The sequence below is a fragment of the Sceloporus occidentalis genome, unplaced genomic scaffold (assembly GCF_023333645.1).
Source record: "Sceloporus occidentalis isolate IW3139 unplaced genomic scaffold, rSceOcc1.0.p SCAF_2, whole genome shotgun sequence".
In the NCBI taxonomy this organism is placed as follows: domain Eukaryota; kingdom Metazoa; phylum Chordata; class Lepidosauria; order Squamata; family Phrynosomatidae; genus Sceloporus; species Sceloporus occidentalis.
The window spans coordinates 146,333,122-146,351,797 of record NW_028316982.1 but is presented as its reverse complement, the minus strand read 5'-3'; the positions used below and the strand labels follow the sequence as shown (position 1 = coordinate 146,351,797).

The window sequence follows — 18,676 nt, the reverse complement described above, 5'->3', positions numbered from 1 at the left end:
GGATTGATAATGTTTTTAGGACCTATCCATATATTCATAATTGTGATATTAAATACATAGCAAGCAATTCAGAGTCCCCCAGTGCATGCTGTCAAGTGCTGCCTGCTTAGTTTTCATGTTCTCATGCTGGATGTTTTCCAATTAGATAGAATACCTTGTCAGTTCAAGAATGATAGATATGGGCTTTATTTGTAAAAAAGAAAGAAAGAAAGAAAGAAAGAAAGAAAGAAAGAAAAGAAAACTGATCTGGGAAGGAAATTTCTCAACTTGTTTATAATACTAGGAACGTTTGTTTTTGTTCTTATGTAACAGAAGTACAGTCAGAGCCCGCCTCTTATGCGGGGGATCCATTCCGGACCCCCCCCCCAATGCTCAAATCCCAAACTATAATGGGATGCGTTCCCTCAAGTCCGCAAAAGGAAAGCCTGTGGAAGAGGCAGGGCAACTGTGCTTCTAAATGAAATGTAGTGTTGTTTTCAGAAATAATATATTGAGTATTGATTGTTCCATCATGTTTGATGCTTTTATAATTTAAGAGGTTTCTTTTCTTTTCTTTTGGATAAACACATTATTTCCATTTTGTGAGCTTTCCTATGCATGTGCAAAAAATTTTCTCCTCAGGACCCTTTGTATTTCCTGGTCCTATTTTTATGAACCATCGAGAGCAGGCTCTAGCCAGAATAAGATCCCATCCATCACAGCTAAAGCATAAACGGGACAAGCATAAAGGTATTTGGTCTTCCTTTTTGACTGGGTTGACGTACATCTATCCTTCATTCTCTCGATATTAAGAAAAATGCACAAAATTGTTAGACTTTTCTGGCTAACCTTCTGTAACCTGAGGAGAAAGAAAACATATTTTCCCTATCAAGCTTCTTTACTAGGATGAGTCTATCAAAATATGTATTAATTTTAACTTTCTTTTCTTTCTTTCATCCCCCCCTCCACCCCTAATCCTTAATGAGAGGAAGGATGGTCAAATAAGCCTTTCCAGTAGGAAAGGTACTGTATATACTCGACTATAAGTCTGCCTCATGTATAAGTTGAGGGCAGGTTTAAGGACCAAAACTATAGATTTTGATATGACCCGTTGAATAAATTGAGGGTACAATTTAGGGGCAAGCAACAAAGGACGAAGCAAAGGAAAATGATGCCAAAGAACTTAACAAAATTCTAGCAGACATAACTGTTTGTGTTCACCCTAAAACCGGGCTGGATGATAGAATAGAGCGTTTAAGTACAGTACTTATATTGAGCTGTGGATAAATAGACTCAGGTTTTTTAGGTCAATATTTTAACTAAAATTTCTAGACTTATTCATGAGTATATACAGTAGACATATGTGGGGTAAATAATGTAACACTCTTTTGTTTATGTATTTATTCATGGAAATCTTGAAGCTGACAGCAACTAATATACTGGTACTCCCATTTTTAAAGAAAGACTTAGTTCATGCAGAACATCAACACACAGGACATTCTTTCTTCATTGGTACACTGCAAGAAAAAAAATTCTGTTGTAAACTGCTAAACATTTGCAACAGAATCTCTTTATGGTCAGGAGATTGGGAGTTGTGGACTTTGTATGTATTAAAAAAACAAATAGAAAAATATTTATCACATTGTGGAACACGAAAGGTAACAAAATTAAATGCATTAACTAATACTGTTAGAATTCCTTGATAAAGCTACAAAACGTTCTAAGTCTATTAAAGCATCAGTTGTATATTTTGTTAAAGGCTTTCCAATAAGTTCATAAATCTGCAAACAATTTAAGAACGAGAGATCGGATTCTGGCCTGCTGAACTGTGAAGATAGACAACCAACATTAGAATCATTTTGGCGCCAAGTTAAAGCCTGGCTTTTTATTAAAGCCTTTAGGCCAAATTGATTTTATCCAGACTGCACATATCTTATACTTAGATTGTTCAAGATTGTTTTAATCAGTTTAATCATGTAAGCTGCACCGATAGCTTTGGATGAAGGGCAGGTTATAAATATTTAAATAAATAAACAAACATAAATCTTGCTGTGCAGCACAGTGAACTGGGTGTGTGCTTAATTTCTTTTTCAGAAATATATTTTAACATGTATGCTGCATACAGAGCAACTATAATTTAAAAATATTAAGTTCAGAATGATCTTTACAGTACTTGTTTTGTATACCTTCACAAAAAGCATTTTAAAGCCAGCTTGATAGATTGTCTTGTAATAGAATAATGTGTGTATGTACTCCCAAGTGACCAACCAGCTTAGCGTGAGAACAAGGCCACGCAAAACATAGTTTCTCACTGCTTTTCTTCAGAAATATGTTTTCATTCAAATTTCAAACTCAAAGTTGCAAGGAAATGTACAGTGGCAATTTGGCAAGTTGATTTTAGCCCAGGAGTCAACGCTGCTTATACTGGATCAAGACCAGTGTTTCTCAACCTTCGTAATGCCACAACCCACAGGTTGAGATCTGCTGCACTAGAATATTATAGTTTATGGCACCAACCCTGGGTCTTAGGCGACCCCTGTGAAAGGGTTGTTCGACTCCCAAAGAGGTTGTGACCCACAGGTTGAGAACCTCTGATCTAGACTAATATATCTAGACTAGCTGTAGTATGAAACTTTTTGTAACCACATTGCATATTATGCCTTCCTTATATGACTTCCTTATTTGTTTCTATTTTTCAGTTCTTCTGTAGTTTTAGAGTTGAGTGTATAAGCAGCCAAATTAGGGAAGACTGTAACTCAGTGGTTGAGCATCTGGTTTGCATGTAGAAGCTTTAAGGCTCAGTTTCTGGTATCTCTATCGTCTAAATCAATGGTACCCAAACTGTGCTCTTTAAGGGATTTTGGACTTCAGCTCCTAGAATCCTAGACTATTGGCCAACATGGCTGAGGCTTTTGGAAACTGAAGTCCAAAATCTCTTAAAGGGCACAGTTTGGGGACCACTGTTCTAAAGGAAAGGCACTAGTTATAAATGTAATCTCAAGTGGGTTCACATGGGGCTTAGAGAGGAGCAAATTTAGCACCTGCTGGCCACATATGAGATATATAGTACCACTGTAGCTGTCATTTTGGGCATCTGAAAGTAATAATCCCTCCTGGTTGCTTTGGGAGGCATTTTGGAGGCTCTTTTTTCTGTTTTGGGATAAGGACCCAGTTGAGGTTTTTTCCCCATTAAAACTTAACCCCCCTCAACTGAATTGGTGCAGTGGGGAATTGAGGCAGTTGGCATCTGAGGGAACCCAAAGGCCGTACATAATCTCCCAGCCACATGTGGTTTGCAGGTTACATGATCTTCAACTCTGGTGTATTGCACTGAGCTGGATGGATCTAGTGATCTGATTTTGTATAGAGCAGATTCCTATGTTGCTGTATTTGAAATATTTGGTAGAAAGTGACATGCTTTCCATCTGTCTTCATGTCTGCACTTCATATGATTAAGAGCATATTGCCTGTTGATTTAAAGTCTCCTAAAATGGAAGGCAAGTTTAATACATCTTCAGACAAATTTTATAAGGATTTTCAGTGTGTGGGTAAACTAGCATTAATTATTTTGTCAACCTAGAGTGTGCACTTTCAAATCATCAAATTATTGTGATCCCATAAATAATGGACAACCACAGACATTGAAAATAACAAAGCGTACAAACCATAGGTGCAGGGAACTGTGGATTTAACAGTAATCTTGGCTAAACATCTAAGTACTCAGATTCTTCAACTATTTTGACCTGACAATACCAAAAGTTACATGGCAGCTTCTCTGAAAAGAACTTACTGTGTGATCTAGTCCGCCAGAAGGTTAGCAGAGCCTGCCTTGAAATAGTTTAATGTACATAGGTAGGTTTTTAGCTTCCTAAAAGTAGGAAGCTATCATCAGTAATAAGATGTGATACAGAGATTTGTGGTCTAGTGAGAGGAATGGAAGGCCTTGAAATAATATTTTTTAAACATTCATAAGGACCCAAATTAACCTGTCACAGACCCTTGGTCTGTGCATTTGGAGGGGAGGAATATAAAAGTCCCTTAAAAGGCCAAAATTATGTCATTTACCTGATTATTGAAAATTAATACAGTGGAGCCTCGGGTTACGAAAATAATTCGTTCCGCGGCCGCTTTCGTAACCCGAACGGCTTTCGCAAGCCGAATCCCCATAGCCGCTAATGGGGAAAAGCCGCGATTTGGTGTAAAATCGCGGCAAAAAGCACCAAAAGTTTTTTCGGGACCCGAAAAAACGTTCGTAACCCGGAACAATTATTTCCAATTGGATTTTTTCGGGTCCCGAAAAATTCGTAACCCGGGTATTTCGTATCCCGAGGTTCCACTGTACAAGCAGACTTTCATTAGTCTCATGCAATAATATTGCCTTAATCTTTGTGAGCTGCCTTGAGTCCCAATACTGGCAAAAGGGCAAGATATAAATGAATTAATAGTAATAGTAGTAGGGTGGCGGTGGTGATGGTGGTAATGCTACCATATCATTTTAGTACTGTGTTTCTCATTCTCTGATTTCTTGAGACTATTGTTCAGGTATATACTACTCCATGCAGTTCTTTCCTTGAGTAGCCAGACGATGGCATGTGCAGCCTGATCCTATGGTGCAGACACCCACTTGTGCCCACTGGTACTTTTGCCAGATAAGGGTGCATTGGGGTGCAGATTTATTCTCCCTAGATTTGTTTGAGATTCCTCACAACCCATGAGGACTTCAGCTTTGCTTTATGAGAATTCCCCTTTAACATGCATGGTCATCTTTCCATAAAAATGAAATGTACTTTGATTTGGCTTGGTCTGGAAATCATGCCCTCTGAGGTGCAGCTTTAGGGAGTTGGGTATGTTTAGACTGGAAAAGAGAAGGTAAGATGTGACATGATAGCCATGTTTAAATATTTGAAAGGATGTCACATTGAGGATGGAGGAAGCTTGTTTTTTGCTGCTCCAGAGACTAGGAGACAGAGCAAAGGAGTCAAACTACAGGAAAAGAGATTCTGAGCATTAGAACTGTCAGAACCAGCAAACTCAAATTCCAGTGCACAGTCAATTAGTTCCGTTGTGATGAAAAACAAAATACTTTTATTGCAGACATTAGAACAGAAGTTACCAGCAAAGCATTGGCGCGTTGGTCAACCCATCCTCCCCAACACCAACCCCACAATACATTTTCCTTCCAGAACCAGTATGACAGAACTCGACTTGGATTCTGACAAGGACAAACTTCATGATTGTAAGAGCTATTCAACAGTAGAACATATCAAGATCCAGCAAATGCAAATAAAAACCACCCAGGGTGGGGGTGGGGGGGTTTCTCAGCCGACAATGGATCATTAGTTAAATGGACACCTGGAGGTCTTGCCATTCAACAACAGAACAATCCACATATCAACATGTAACAATCCACAGCTCAACATCTTCAGACAAATTTATAAGGATTTTCAGTGTGTGGCTAAACTAGCATTAATTATTTTAGTGCTAAAGTATTTCATTCAGCTGCAGTTAGAGATGAGTCACATCTGTTGGATTTAGTACAGGGTTAATCAAGTTCAAGGAAAATAATAAATGCCCACTCTGAACCACAGTCAATGAAAGTACAATGTAACCAAAAGCAAAGAATTGTTTAGAGACTTTTAAAATTAGAATTTAGAATTTTTAGACTACATTACATATGTGTGTTTAAGTATTCATTCTTAAATCTGTATACTCTTCATTCTAAGGCAAATGGAGGAATCATGATTGTACAAAGGGTTGCTTAACTGCAACTTCTAGCATTCCTCACAATTGGCTGAATTAGCTAGGCTGTGCTGTTTGATATTGTAGTCCAATTGGAGGGACCTATGTTTGCCAGCTTTGCTCTACAGTACTTCAATAGATTTAATTAGTGTTTAAGAATACTTCTGTAGGGCAGAATTTCACAAATGGTAATGTCAATTGAACCAAAACTTCTCTGACTTTTCCCACTAGGAGTATTCTCCTTTTCCTTTCTATCTACTTTATTTTCCTTTCACTGTGAAAGGACAGTTTTGCAAATCCTAAAGAAAAGACAGGTAGGAAATTGACTGATTTAGTTGAAAGACTTAAAAGTATTGAATTCCTTTCCCTGACTGTAGACTGGGGCGGGCAACTGTGGGAAGCTAGGGAGTTGCATTACCCCCTAAGGACTGGGGGAGGGGCGCCCAGCCCCCCACTATACACCCCTACCACAACCTCCCCAAAACAAAGAACCTTAAAATGTTTTTGCCAGAAACGCCCTCCAATATCCTATAGAGGCTGTTGAGGGCAATATTGCCATATTTTGGAGGTAGGGTTGGGCCTACTTTACATCCAGGAGAGGCCTTATTTCAAAACAAAGTGACTAGGTCACTTCTGATTTACTTTAAGATTTTTAAAAAGGCCTTTCCTTGTCCTGACATAGCCAGGGGGCAAGGTGGAAACATGCCAAAAAGCCTCCCAGATTTGAGGCCTCCAAAATACACACACACACACACACACACACATTGACTTCCAAGTTTCTGTGCTTTGCCCATCCCTACTGTAAGGTAATATGGGGTTTGGTTGCTAAAGTTACAATTTTGAATTGAAAACAGCAAATTGTTACATGTTAGGGCCCTTATTACAGCGTATTCACTGTATTAGATGCCATTTCCCTTAAAATGTTAATTGGTTTGGAATGCATAACATTATTTTTCTGTCTTGGTTCTCTTCTTTTATTAAGGCTTATTAATGGATATTATGGCTTGCATTTTGATGAGCACAGGATCAGTTTTGTCTAGCACAGTTCTGGACATTTTATGTTTCTGGTGTCATGTAAATCACTCTCTGTTTGAATCCTGGTGTCACAGGCATTATTTATTTCACCTTTTCTAAAATAGGGCTTCCACATAGACCTTTTAATTTTTAAGTCTTGGAGCCATAATTCTATTTCCTATTTCAGTCCAAATTGCCATTTAGTTTAATATTCAGTTTCTGAGCTTTCTGATATCAATCTGTCTCAGCTGTTAATTTCATTTAGTCTCACTTTCCAATAGTTTCTCAATAGAGACTTCACTTTGATTATTTATGATGCAGCTTGTTCATACTTGAGCGTAATAGATCACCAACCAAGTTGGGGGGTGAGTTTCTGTAACTGTTCAGCATGGGCTATACAAGGTCCATCCAGGAAGTTTCTGTCTAGCTAACCTTAATGCATCCTTCTAAATCCTTGGCTTTGCAGTGGGGAATGTTGTAGTTTCCAGGGTGTGTGTCTCTCCCAGATAGCTCCCCAGCACCCTCCAGGAAACTGTGTTTCTATCCTTCTGTATCTTTCTATACTTAAAGATAGTAATAAATCCTGCAAATCTGGGAGCAGCATTGACAAGAGCCAGTTCACTTCTTCATTGAAAGTATTAATGGTGTTATATAATAAATTAAGATGCAGTATGTCTGGCTGTTACTTCTACCATTTTCCTCAGATACCTTGTCTATTGCCTTAGCCTTATTGCCACTGGAGTGCACACCATTGTTTTCTTCCGGCGCACACCTTCTTTCCTTCTGGTGTGGTTTCCAGCGTATGCTGGAGGCTGCGTAAAACACGCCCGCATATAACATGGGCACACTGTGTTTCTTATTTTGGTTTACTTCCATTTTAAAAACAGCAGCCCTCGAACAGCTCATGTTCTGAATAATATTCTCATAGTTAATGTTGCTGGAGGTTAGCACTTGTTTGGAACGGTGCATGGATCAGTTTGCAATGCAGTTAGATTAGTGTGGTCATTCCAGCATTAAAATTAAACATATATCTTAATGGATGCTATTTATTATTTGTTTAATTAAGACTCTAGGAAGCTCTGTGCCAACCTGACATGGTATATCACATGAATACTATATATGTGAAGAGAAGGTCAAAGCTTTTATTGATGGTTTTATATTTAAATTTATTTTTTTTATGAAGAGAACCCATTGAATGCATAAACAACAACTTTCACCAGCATTATAATTCTTTGAATTTATTATCATTCTCCCTGTGTGCTTAATTAAAGCAGCCTATGTGATGTAGATTCTGCTGAATTTGCTGAGTAACCCATGTAATATTTAAAACCATAAAATTTCAGATTGTCACTAACAGTCTGATAGTACTTAAACTCAAGATTTTCATGGTTATCATTTTTATATCTGCCTGTCATACTTTGGTCATATCCTGAGAAGGCGTGACGCAGTAGAAAAGACAATAATATTAAGGAAGGTAGGAAGCAGCAGGAAAAGAGGAAGACCACATTGCAAGTGGGAAGACTCGGTCAGTGAAACCAAGACCCTGAGTTTGCAAGACCTGAACAGGACTATTGGGGATAGAGTGTTTTAGAGACTCCCATTCACAGGATCACCATAAGTCAAGGCTGACTGGAAGGCAGTACACACATACACCTTTTTACATTACATAATTCTTATTGCTCAGTCAGTTGTTCTTGCTCCACTGCCTTATGGTTTGATGTCCACTTACTGTGAAGCATATAGAAGAACAATGTGCAATATAATGGTATATTACATTTGTAGATGGAAGTGGAGATAGAAGTGAGAAGGATGCCAGCAAAATCACAACCTATCCACCTGGGGCTGTCCGCTTTGACTGTGAACTTCGAGCAGTACAAGTCAGCTGTGGATTTCACCATTCAGGTACAAAACTAAAGCACTTCTATCGAGTTGTTTTAACTATTTCCCATGTTAATTATTACTTTAGGCCATTATGTTTCTTTAGAGAAGATTTTCAGAACTCTTTGGATATTGAAATGGTATTTGATGCATTGTACTACTTGTCCTAAAAGCATTGTACTACTTGTACTATTTCTCTCCCTCCAGGAGTTCTTTAAGGCAGTTGTACTTTTACACTTGGGAACCTCCTTTACATCTGCATGTGGATGTTGCAACCCCCTCTTGATGTATATTTGAATAAAAATACTTCATTTAGTGTGTGTATTTTCATTCACACATTCATGTATATTCATATTTTAACATTTTATAAGGAAATAATATTGTTCAAATTAGCACAGTTTTATTTAAATAAATTCAATATTTAACTCAATGCATGTGTAAATTTTACACATTATATTTGAGAGAGCAGGAGGAATCAGGGCCTCCAAGTCTCCCTTGAACAATTCTTGCTTCAAGGGACTTTTTTTTATTCAGTAGACCCAGCTACTACTTATCTTGAATGTTTTTTTATCAAATGTTGCAATTCATAATGTAAAAATGTAACCTTTAAAATATTATATTTTAACCCTTAGTTGTATTGATGGAGAATGGAGATGTTTACACATTTGGATATGGACAGCATGGGCAGCTTGGGCATGGTGATGTTAATTCCAGGTGTGTTTACATTGTAATGCAAATATAACTCTTGCAACTGTGAAATGATTGCATTTTTTATTCCCTTTACAGAATAAACCTAAAATTTTCCCATCTTCCCAGATTGATCCAGCTCTTTCTTTGAAGCTGAGCTCTGGCCTGAGGGAGACCCCAGAACTATGAGATGTAAATTCTAGAAAAACAGTAGAACTGTGTCATTACTAACCTTTAATTTTTTACTATTGGGCCATATTTTATTTTGGTGGCTGTAGGTTTTCTTTACTTATATTAGTAATTATACTTGCACTTACTGCAAGTACATACAATAGCACTGTAGAGGAGCATAATTAAATATATATTGATTGATAATGTGACCTATGTTTCCATATTGCTAAGATTTATGTAACTAAAAGATAGGGGCCCTTCTTTTTTAAGGTGAAGGTAACAGACTGATGAACTGAGGAGGTGTGGTAACATTGAATGAAAATCACTGTATGTTATCTGACTGTTGCTATAGTTTTGGTTGTATACATGCCATGTCCAGTGTAACAATAATTAAAGAAAGTAAATCAATTATAGTAATAAAAGGGAGGAATGGGGAAGTGGGGAAAGAAGGTACGTAGAAGTAACATTAAGGCTAACTGGTTTTTTACTTTAGCATGAGTTTTCTTGGATATAAGCTTAGTTCTTCATATGCAGTACAGAGCGATATCCAGGTAACAGGATATAAAGCATATTTACAAAGTGTGGAAGTGAGATGGAATATAATAGGATCCAGAAATATGCAAACAATGACCCTTGCCTTAAATTTTCAAAGGGATGCATAAGGTGATGCAAGTCAGAGTTAAGTCAATTAAAGAATAGCTTCTATGAAACATAATAGTACTGTATTCCTGACAACTGAAAAATGACATGGATCTTCTAATAGTATTTAAACTACTAAGTTGTGCACACTGCTTTATACTAATGTCTACTGTTAGCTATTCTTACAGTTCGAATTATTTTGTTTACTCCTCACAGTTCTGTTAAATACATTTCAGTTCTTCTGTATTCTTGATTTAGCGGTACCACTTCAGCTTTATTTATTACTGTCAAGCACAGTATACATGGCTTATATATTTCTGCTAGAGAATTAATGGATGCACTTACAGTGGCTTTATTCTGACTTAGGGGATGTCCTACTCTGGTACAGGCACTACCAGGACCTAGCACACAAGTTACTGCTGGCAGCAATCATACAGCCATTCTCTTAATGGATGGACAAGTATTCACCTTTGGAAGCTTCTCTGTAAGAATTTTTAAACATTACTTTTCTTTTCCTAATAAGCTGAGTTCTTGTACAGCGGTGGTCCCCAAACTCTGCCCTTTAAAAGATTTTGGACTTCAGCTCCCCAAATCCCAGACTATTGGCCAACATGGTTGAGGCTTCTGGGAGCTAAAGTCCAAAATGTCTTAAAGGGCACAGTTTGGGGACCACTGGTGTAGAGCATGTTTCATGATTTTAAGAAGCTACTTTTGTTGGGATTGTTATTGTTTGCTTTCAATTGTTTCTGACTTACGGTGACCCTAAGGTGAGCTTGTCATGGCATTTTCTTGGCAAAATTTGTTTAGAGTAGGTTTCTTTTGCCTTCCTCTGAGACTGAGAGTGTGTGCCTTGCCCAAGGTCACCCAGTGGGTTTCATGACTGAGCAGGGAAATGGAACCCTGGTCTCCAGAGTCATCTTCCAACACCACACTGACTCTCTTGTTGAGGAAGGAAAAAACTAAAATTTGTAAAGTCATCAGAGATGTGGAACTGAAGTTGAAAACATACAGGTTTAAATCTCTTCCCAACCCCCATTTGAGGCAGGCCCAAGCCCTACCTGAACCCAGTCTTTCATAATGGTTTTGGCTCAACATGATTAGAATTCTCTGATGCCTCCTTCCTTATTCCCACCAGAGTGAGGAACTATGTTGTGGTTAGGTCCACGGGGCTTTCATACTGTGTCCAGGGCCTCTGAGGATCATGAAATGTGCTGTTCCTCCCTAGTAGCACAGCCATGTTTGCATGAGAAAGGCAAGTAGCAGGATTGCTGTTTGGAACAAAAATGCATCTATATCCAGTCTGTATCATTTATTCTGCTTACTATATATACTCGTGTATATGTCAAAAAATTTCTTCCAAAAAATCCATCCCCTGGGTCAATATGGTAATACTCTCTTCCCCAACCTGGCTGTCTCCAGAAGGGACAGCCAGACTGCAGAGGAGGATGGAAGCCAAGCGCTCACTCCCAAGCCTTATCCCCAGCTTGGCTGCCCCACAGGAGACAGCCAGGGTAGGGAGGAGGATGGAGGGCAAGCTCTGTCTCCCCCAAGCCTTGTCCTCAGCCTGCCTGCCCCACAGGAGACAGCCTGGGTGGGGAGGATGGAGGGTAAGCTCTGTCCCACCAAGCCTGGTCCCCAGCCTGGCTTGCCCCGTGGGAGACAGCCAGGGTGGGGAAGAGGGTGGAGGGTGAGTGCTGGCCCCCCAAGCCTCATCCGTAGCCTGATTGCTCCTCAGGAGACAGCCGTGGTGGTGGTGGATGAAGGGTAAGCACTCATCTTCAAAGCCTCTTCCCCAGTGTGGCTGCTCCACAGGAAACAGCCATGTTGGGGAGGAGAAGGCAGGGAAGCCCCCCCCCCCCCAGCCTCATCCCTAGCTTGGCTGCCCCTTAGGAGACAGCCAGGATAGGGAGGCGAAAGAAAGGCAAGCTCTTTCTCCCAAAGCCCAGCTGTCTCCTGAAGAGTGGGAGGAAGGGTGCTGAGATCCTGTATTTTACGCTCAACCTATCCATGGGTCATATCAAAATCCCTAATTTTGGCCCCAAAATTTGCCCTTGACTTATACATGCCGTTGATTTATAATTGAGCATATAGGGTAAATGATTTACTTGGGCTTAATCTTATTCAATCATAAATTCCTTTCAGTAGCATCTGTTCCTCACTGGGCCCATTCAGCCATTATTAGTTACAAATTTAATACTGGTAATACTGAAGCCAGTATTTACAATGCACAAGTCATGATATTTGTAAAAATTGAAGCTTCAATATGAAAATACAGATGAAAACTGATGAAATAATATTTTATAATACTTATGCAGTTTAATGCTACAGTTGATGTTTACAACTGTATGAATGCTTGAGAGTGCTAGCTCGTGTAATGTCTGAGTTTATAACTATTTCCATTTCTAATTTACATCTTTAGAAAGGACAACTTGGCAGGCCCATTTTGGATGTTCCTTATTGGAATGCAAAACCAGCACCTATGCCTAATATAGGATCTAAATATGGACGCAAAGCTACTTGGATTGGAGCCAGCGGTGACCAGACTTTTCTTCGGATTGATGAAGCTCTCATTAATTCTCATGTACTTGCTACATCAGAAATCTTTGCTAGCAGGCAAATAATAGGCAAGGTTCATTTGCTCTTTAGTTGTAATTGAAGGGAATCAATGACATCACACTCAATGTATTTTTATCACTTTTGCTGGAGCATTGAGTTCCTCCAAACAATGTACATACAGTTTCACTTCTGTGTATTATTTGCATTTAAAGAAATGACTGGGGATTAAATATATTATTTCTGCTTACATTTTCCCCCAGGCTTGGTACCTGCTTCTATATCAGAGCCGCCTCCATTTAAGTGTCTTTTGATAAATAAAGTTGATGGAAGCTGTAAAACATTTAATGATTCTGAACAGGAGGATCTGCAAGGATTTGGTGTATGTTTAGATCCTGTTTATGATGTAGTTTGGAGGTAAGAGTTGGTTGGTAATATCTGTTTTAAATGAAAACAAAATGATGTGTGAGGAGGGGACAGACTTTTAAAACACAGTGTATAAGCAATGAACATATGTTCCACCAACTGCCAACTCACTTGGAATGCTGAATCTTAAAACCCCAGCTTTTTAAGGTGTAGAAACTTAACTAGAAGTGTGTGCTTTTGGTGTGTATTCTTTGAAATCACACCTGGCTTGCTTAAAGGAATTAGAATACCGGAAGTATGTACATAAGAAACTGAGCCGGGGGGAGGCATATTGGAACAAAGAAGGTAGAGTGAAAAGGGGAGAAGACAGAAAAGAATAGGAAAGAAAGAAATTGAAGCTAAAGGGATGACAGCCTGGGTTTATGAGAACAAGCCTGGATATTGAAGGCAGTTATTGGATGTGGGGGGGGGGGGGGGGGGGAAGAAGATCCAGGAATTAATATTTGTGAGCATATATCAGTAAAGGAATCCAAGAATATTATATGCTGAGAGCCTGACGTTGTAGGTGTCCCCTTCGCCTCCTTTTCACAAATGGCCTTTTGCTTGAATGCTAAAATGAGGGCTGCATAAAGGAGTTCAAGAGGTCTCAAAAGCTCAACATAATTCTTTCATTGTAGCTAGTGTCTGCTAATAAATGAGAAAAGTTTTGCCTGCAGAAGCTTCTAGCCCCCAGTCCCCAGCATGTTTACTTCAAAGCAAATCCTACTGAGTTCCATGGAGCTTATTCCCAGATAGCGGTGCCTGGGATTGGAGCCTTGTTTTTTTCTAAGTCTATATAACAACAAGATTCTGTTTAATAGTTGCTGTTGTCACAGAGATGGCAGACTGACTTCCATATTTGACTAGAGGCTGAATGAGCTCCCCCTCACCCCTGGCATCCATTAAATTGTGTGCAAAATGAGAGAACATGAGTATTTGGGAACTCTACTCTGAGGAACATATTTGTGGATTGGTTAGGTTGTATAACTGTTCTTCAGAGTCTGTTACATTGAAATAATGTCTTCTTTTGCTTAGGTTTCGACCAGATACAAGAGAGCTGTGGAGTTACAATGCCGTTGTAGCTGATTCCAGGCTTCCCTCATCACCTGACATGCAATCCCGTTGTAGCATCTTAAGCCCAGAACTGGCTTTACCAACAGGGTCCAAAGCTCTAACCACAAGGTCACATGCAGCTTTGCATATTCTAGGTAAGAATGTTAACTGATCATGTGCAATTTTATTATGTTCTACAAAAAAGTGCTTTATTTATCCTAATTATTTATGGCTTTAGGTGAAAGCTTTCAGTGGTGGATGGCAGCACTTCAGTTACTCCACGCTTTGTTATTTATTGAATCACAAGCCTATTTATTGTTCAAGTGACTTTCCATTCAGATCCTGATAGAGTCTTAGCAAGTTTCAAATCTCACAATTGTGCCTTAATTTAATTTAATTTAATGTATGTATTGTTTTATAAAACCACTTGGAAAGAGTTCATGTGGTGGGTAATGTGGATAAAGTTTAGAGAACTGAGAAATTGAACAGATTGTCATTAAGGAGTAGAACTCTAATCTGAAGGAATTGTTTTACAGTTAGATAAAAGTGCCAAAAATGACGATTCTTGCTTAGGGTAAATTTATGATGATTTCAGTACCTCTGTTAAAAACTAATGCAAACAATCGCCAGTTTAATCTAGGTTACCAGTTATATGCCAGGAGGCATTCCAGATCATCTGAAAATGTGTCTCACACATTCTGCCTTAATCTTTGGGTGATTACCTTTCCTAAAATGCAAATGTAGTAGAATACGAAATTACTGATAAGGCTGATAAGGGTGTTTTTGGAGATTAGTTTTGTTTTGGTTTTTAAAGTTTTTTCTTCCTCCCTTCTGATCAAGAAGTCTGGTGTAGTTGGATCTAATTATTGCTACTACTATTATTCTCCTTCCTTTTTGTTTAGGTTGTCTTGATACATTGGCTGCTATGCAGGACTTAAAAATGGGTGTGGCAAATACAGAAGAAGAGACACAAGCAGTGATGAAAGTATATTCCAAAGAAGACTATAATATTGTCAACAGATTTGAAAGTATCTATCAATGCACCAAATATACATATATTTATTCCTTCATGTAATACAGCTTGAGTATCCCTTATCCAAAAATCCAAAATACTCCAAACTCCAAAATTGTCCAAAATGGGTGGCTGAGATAGTGACACCTTTGTTTTCTGATGGTTCAGTGTACACAAACTTAGTTTTGTGCACAAAATTATTTAAAAATATTGTGTATAAAATTACCTTCAGGTTGTGTATATAAGGTGTATGAGAAACATATATGAATTTCATGTTTAGACTTGGATTCCATCTCCAATATGTATCATTATGTATACACAAATAATCCAAAATTCCAAATACTTCTGGCCTCAACTATTTTGTATAAGGGATCCTCAACCTATACATTATTTATTGTATAAAACTTGAATTATTTTTTCTTTTAGGTCATGGAGGAGGTTGGGGTTACTCAGCCCACTCAGTGGAAGCAATCCGCTTTTGTGCTGACACTGACATTTTACTTGGTGGCCTTGGTCTCTTTGGAGGCAGAGGGGAATACACTGCTAAAATAAAGGTAAGAAAAGGCACTTTTTGGAGCCTCTTTAAATATGATTTTAGAATTTAACATTCTGTTGATCAAGCCTGATGTTGGGAAGGAAGCTGTAGAAGGATGACAGGGGAGAGATATTGGGAATGACATATAAATAAGGCAGGAAAGTAAAACTCTTAAAGGCTTCTTTTTTCAGTTGTTTGAACTGGGTCCAGATGGAGGTGATCACGAGACAGATGGTGACCTTCTTGCTGAAACTGATGTCTTAGCATATGATTGTGCTGCCAGGTAAAGTAAAAAACTTATTGCCTCTATTTTGAATATAGAGTTGTTTGCTTGTACAGAATTCTTTGACAGATAAATATAATTATAAAGTGCAATTATATGTCAAAATCTGACAAAAATACACTCTTTTGACAGGGAATATAGTTAGTCAATACAGAGAAAAAAAGATGTCAAAACATCTGGTAGTTCTCTCTCATCTGTCATTCATTCTTTTGTTTACTTTTAACTGGATTTATTTACTATTATTTTTCAAAGAGGTGTGTGCATGCAGAGGGGGAAATGGCAGCATTCATTACCATATATACTTGAGTATAAGTTGACCTCATATATAAGTCGAGGTCAGGTTTTGTGGCCAAAATTATGTACTCTGCCATGACCTGTGTATAAGTGAAGGGTAAAACTTAGAAGACGGATGGGCTGCAAAAAATGCATTTTATTATTCCATTTGCTGTGGGCTGTGGATCATTGTGATTTTTTTCTGTGTCTCTTTTCTTTCAGGGAAAAGTATGCAATGATGTTTGATGAACCAGTTCTTTTGCAAGCTGGTTGGTGGTATGTAGCCTGGGCAAGAGTATCTGGTCCTAGCAGTGATTGTGGGTCCCATGGTCAAGCATCCATAACTACTGATGATGGGTAAATGTTTTCTTTTGTGTATGCTGTTTTACATGTATTACCATCTGAAAAGGCTACATGATTGTTTTGAATAATGTTTCTTCTTTCAGAAAGGCTACATGATTGGTTTGAATAATGTTTCTTCTTTCAGAGTTGTCTTCCAGTTTAAGAGTTCCAAGAAATCGAATAATGGTACTGATGTTAATGCAGGTCAGATCCCTCAGTTACTGTACAGGTAATGCCTTAATTATCTCCCTCTTTTCACACTAGTGGTAGGTAGCGTGGTAATAGTAGAGAGATTTAAATCAGTGTTTAGTGAAGTATATACAATCGACCCTTCTTATACACTGATTTTTTTATACATGGATTCAAGCATCCATGGTTTGAAAATGTTAAAAAAAAGTATAAATTTCAAATATGAAACCTTAATTTTCCATTTTTTATAAGGGACCCCATTTTGCTATGACATTATATTTAATGGGACTTGAGTATCCACAGATTTTGTTATCCACGGGGGGTCATGGAACCAAACCCCAGCATATAACAAGGGTCCACTGTAGTTTGCTGCCAACAACAGGGTTTTTAAAAGCAGTATTGCAGTTCGGTAATTTTTCATGCTTGATGAAGATGGAGTAATTGTTCAGCCAGTATTTCATTATATTTATTAATTATTATATTTGCATCCTTCCCCTGCTTCAAGGAATTCAGGGTGCTATATAGAGGATTATCTCATTTTTCCACTTACAGTTTCTGAGTTGCTTTAGTTTGAGTGATAATGCAACGGAGCATACAAAGCTTCATGGCTGAGTGGGATTTGTACCTAGGTTGCCTTGGCTAAGCCTAGCATAGTAAGCACAACTGTGTACTGGATTTCTTTCAGTTGCCATTACTAATTTCTTTTCCTTTTTGAAGAATCATTTCATTTCTATTGATGAAGGGCTATCAATATTTGCCTTTTTACCTGGCGCATTAATCTAGCAGTAAACTATAATTTATAGCCGAAGAACATAGCATTTTACAAAATGATAGAATATATGTCTTCAGAATCAAGACTGAATAGTAAAATTCTTAAAATGGGTGGGAAGCACCCTAAATGGGTGCCCCCTCACCATTCATTAAACGATCTAAAATAAAATAAAATAAAATAACTTCTCTAACAAAATTCTCTAAGGTGTGATACAGTATCCAGTGCTTTGTTACTTTAAAATCTGCTTGAAGCGTACAGTAGTTTTATTTCTTCATTTCATCTTCCAGGCTGCCCACAAGTGATGGCAGTGCATCAAAAGGGAAACAGCAAACAAGTGAGCCTGTGCATATTCTAAAGCGATCTTTTGCCAGAACTGTCTCAGTGGTGCGTATCAAGCCATTTGTGTCTATTATAATATTCAAAATTGGTTAATAGGCTATATTTAATTGCCCAGTTTCTATACAAACCTAAATTTTCACCTGTTTGGTAGCATGAATGCATATTCATTCTTTACTTAGAGTTGTGTTATATTAGTCCTGCACTGCTCAAGAAACAGAATAGGCAAACATGAGTCTTAAGCCTTGTCTGCATTGGCCAGGATACTCCAGGGGCAACCCAGACTATCCTAGCTCTAGAGCTGCTGCAACCTGCCCCTGTTATCTGGTCCTCCATTCCCATGCTGGGGAGGCTGCTTGCATGAGGAGCCCACTGAGCCCCCATAACTGTTGCTGTTGTGGGTCACTTGTTTCTGAGGTACAAATTAGGTACCCAGTGCACAAGGCTGGGCACCTCGTTCTGACCTCAGAGTAAGTGACTGGTAACAGCAGTGGATGTGCCAGATAGCTCAGCAGGATGCTTGTGCAGACAGCTACCCTGGATCAGAAACAAAGGGTTCAGATGTTCCTAGAAGATTCAGAGTAATAGGTATTTTTAAAAAATTCATGTTAAGGGTATTATACCCGGTTCTGGTATTGAATGTGTTCAACATTATCTGGACTGTTCTCACCAGAATGGGGTTTGAGCTGTGTGTCATACGACCAGGACACCACCAGAACACGAGGAAAACTGGCCTTTTGGTCTGTGCAAACAAGGCCTTATTTCCACATGTGATATACAGATAATCCATTACTTTAACGGCTAACTTCTTTCCAT

At 38.5% G+C, this 18,676-nt stretch overlaps 1 protein-coding gene across 2 annotated transcripts in view; it reads left to right on the top strand.

Annotated features, from left to right (window-relative positions):
- Nucleotides 1–18,676, top strand: part of MYCBP2 (MYC binding protein 2) — a 178,281-nt gene that overhangs the window by 52,588 nt on the left and 107,017 nt on the right. The window contains exons 18-30 of one of the 2 annotated variants that reach the window (XM_089511144.1): nt 622–729; nt 8,515–8,634; nt 9,243–9,324; nt 10,474–10,591; nt 12,527–12,731; nt 12,924–13,077; nt 14,101–14,273; nt 15,021–15,146; nt 15,557–15,684; nt 15,857–15,948; nt 16,444–16,578; nt 16,709–16,792; nt 17,812–17,908. In XM_089511144.1, the coding sequence (XP_089367270.1) occupies nt 622–729; nt 8,515–8,634; nt 9,243–9,324; nt 10,474–10,591; nt 12,527–12,731; nt 12,924–13,077; nt 14,101–14,273; nt 15,021–15,146; nt 15,557–15,684; nt 15,857–15,948; nt 16,444–16,578; nt 16,709–16,792; nt 17,812–17,908 (1,622 nt within the window). The remainder of the gene's footprint in view (nt 1–621; nt 730–8,514; nt 8,635–9,242; nt 9,325–10,473; nt 10,592–12,526; nt 12,732–12,923; nt 13,078–14,100; nt 14,274–15,020; nt 15,147–15,556; nt 15,685–15,856; nt 15,949–16,443; nt 16,579–16,708; nt 16,793–17,811; nt 17,909–18,676) is intronic. The other variant, XM_089511145.1, reaches the window with a different exon arrangement.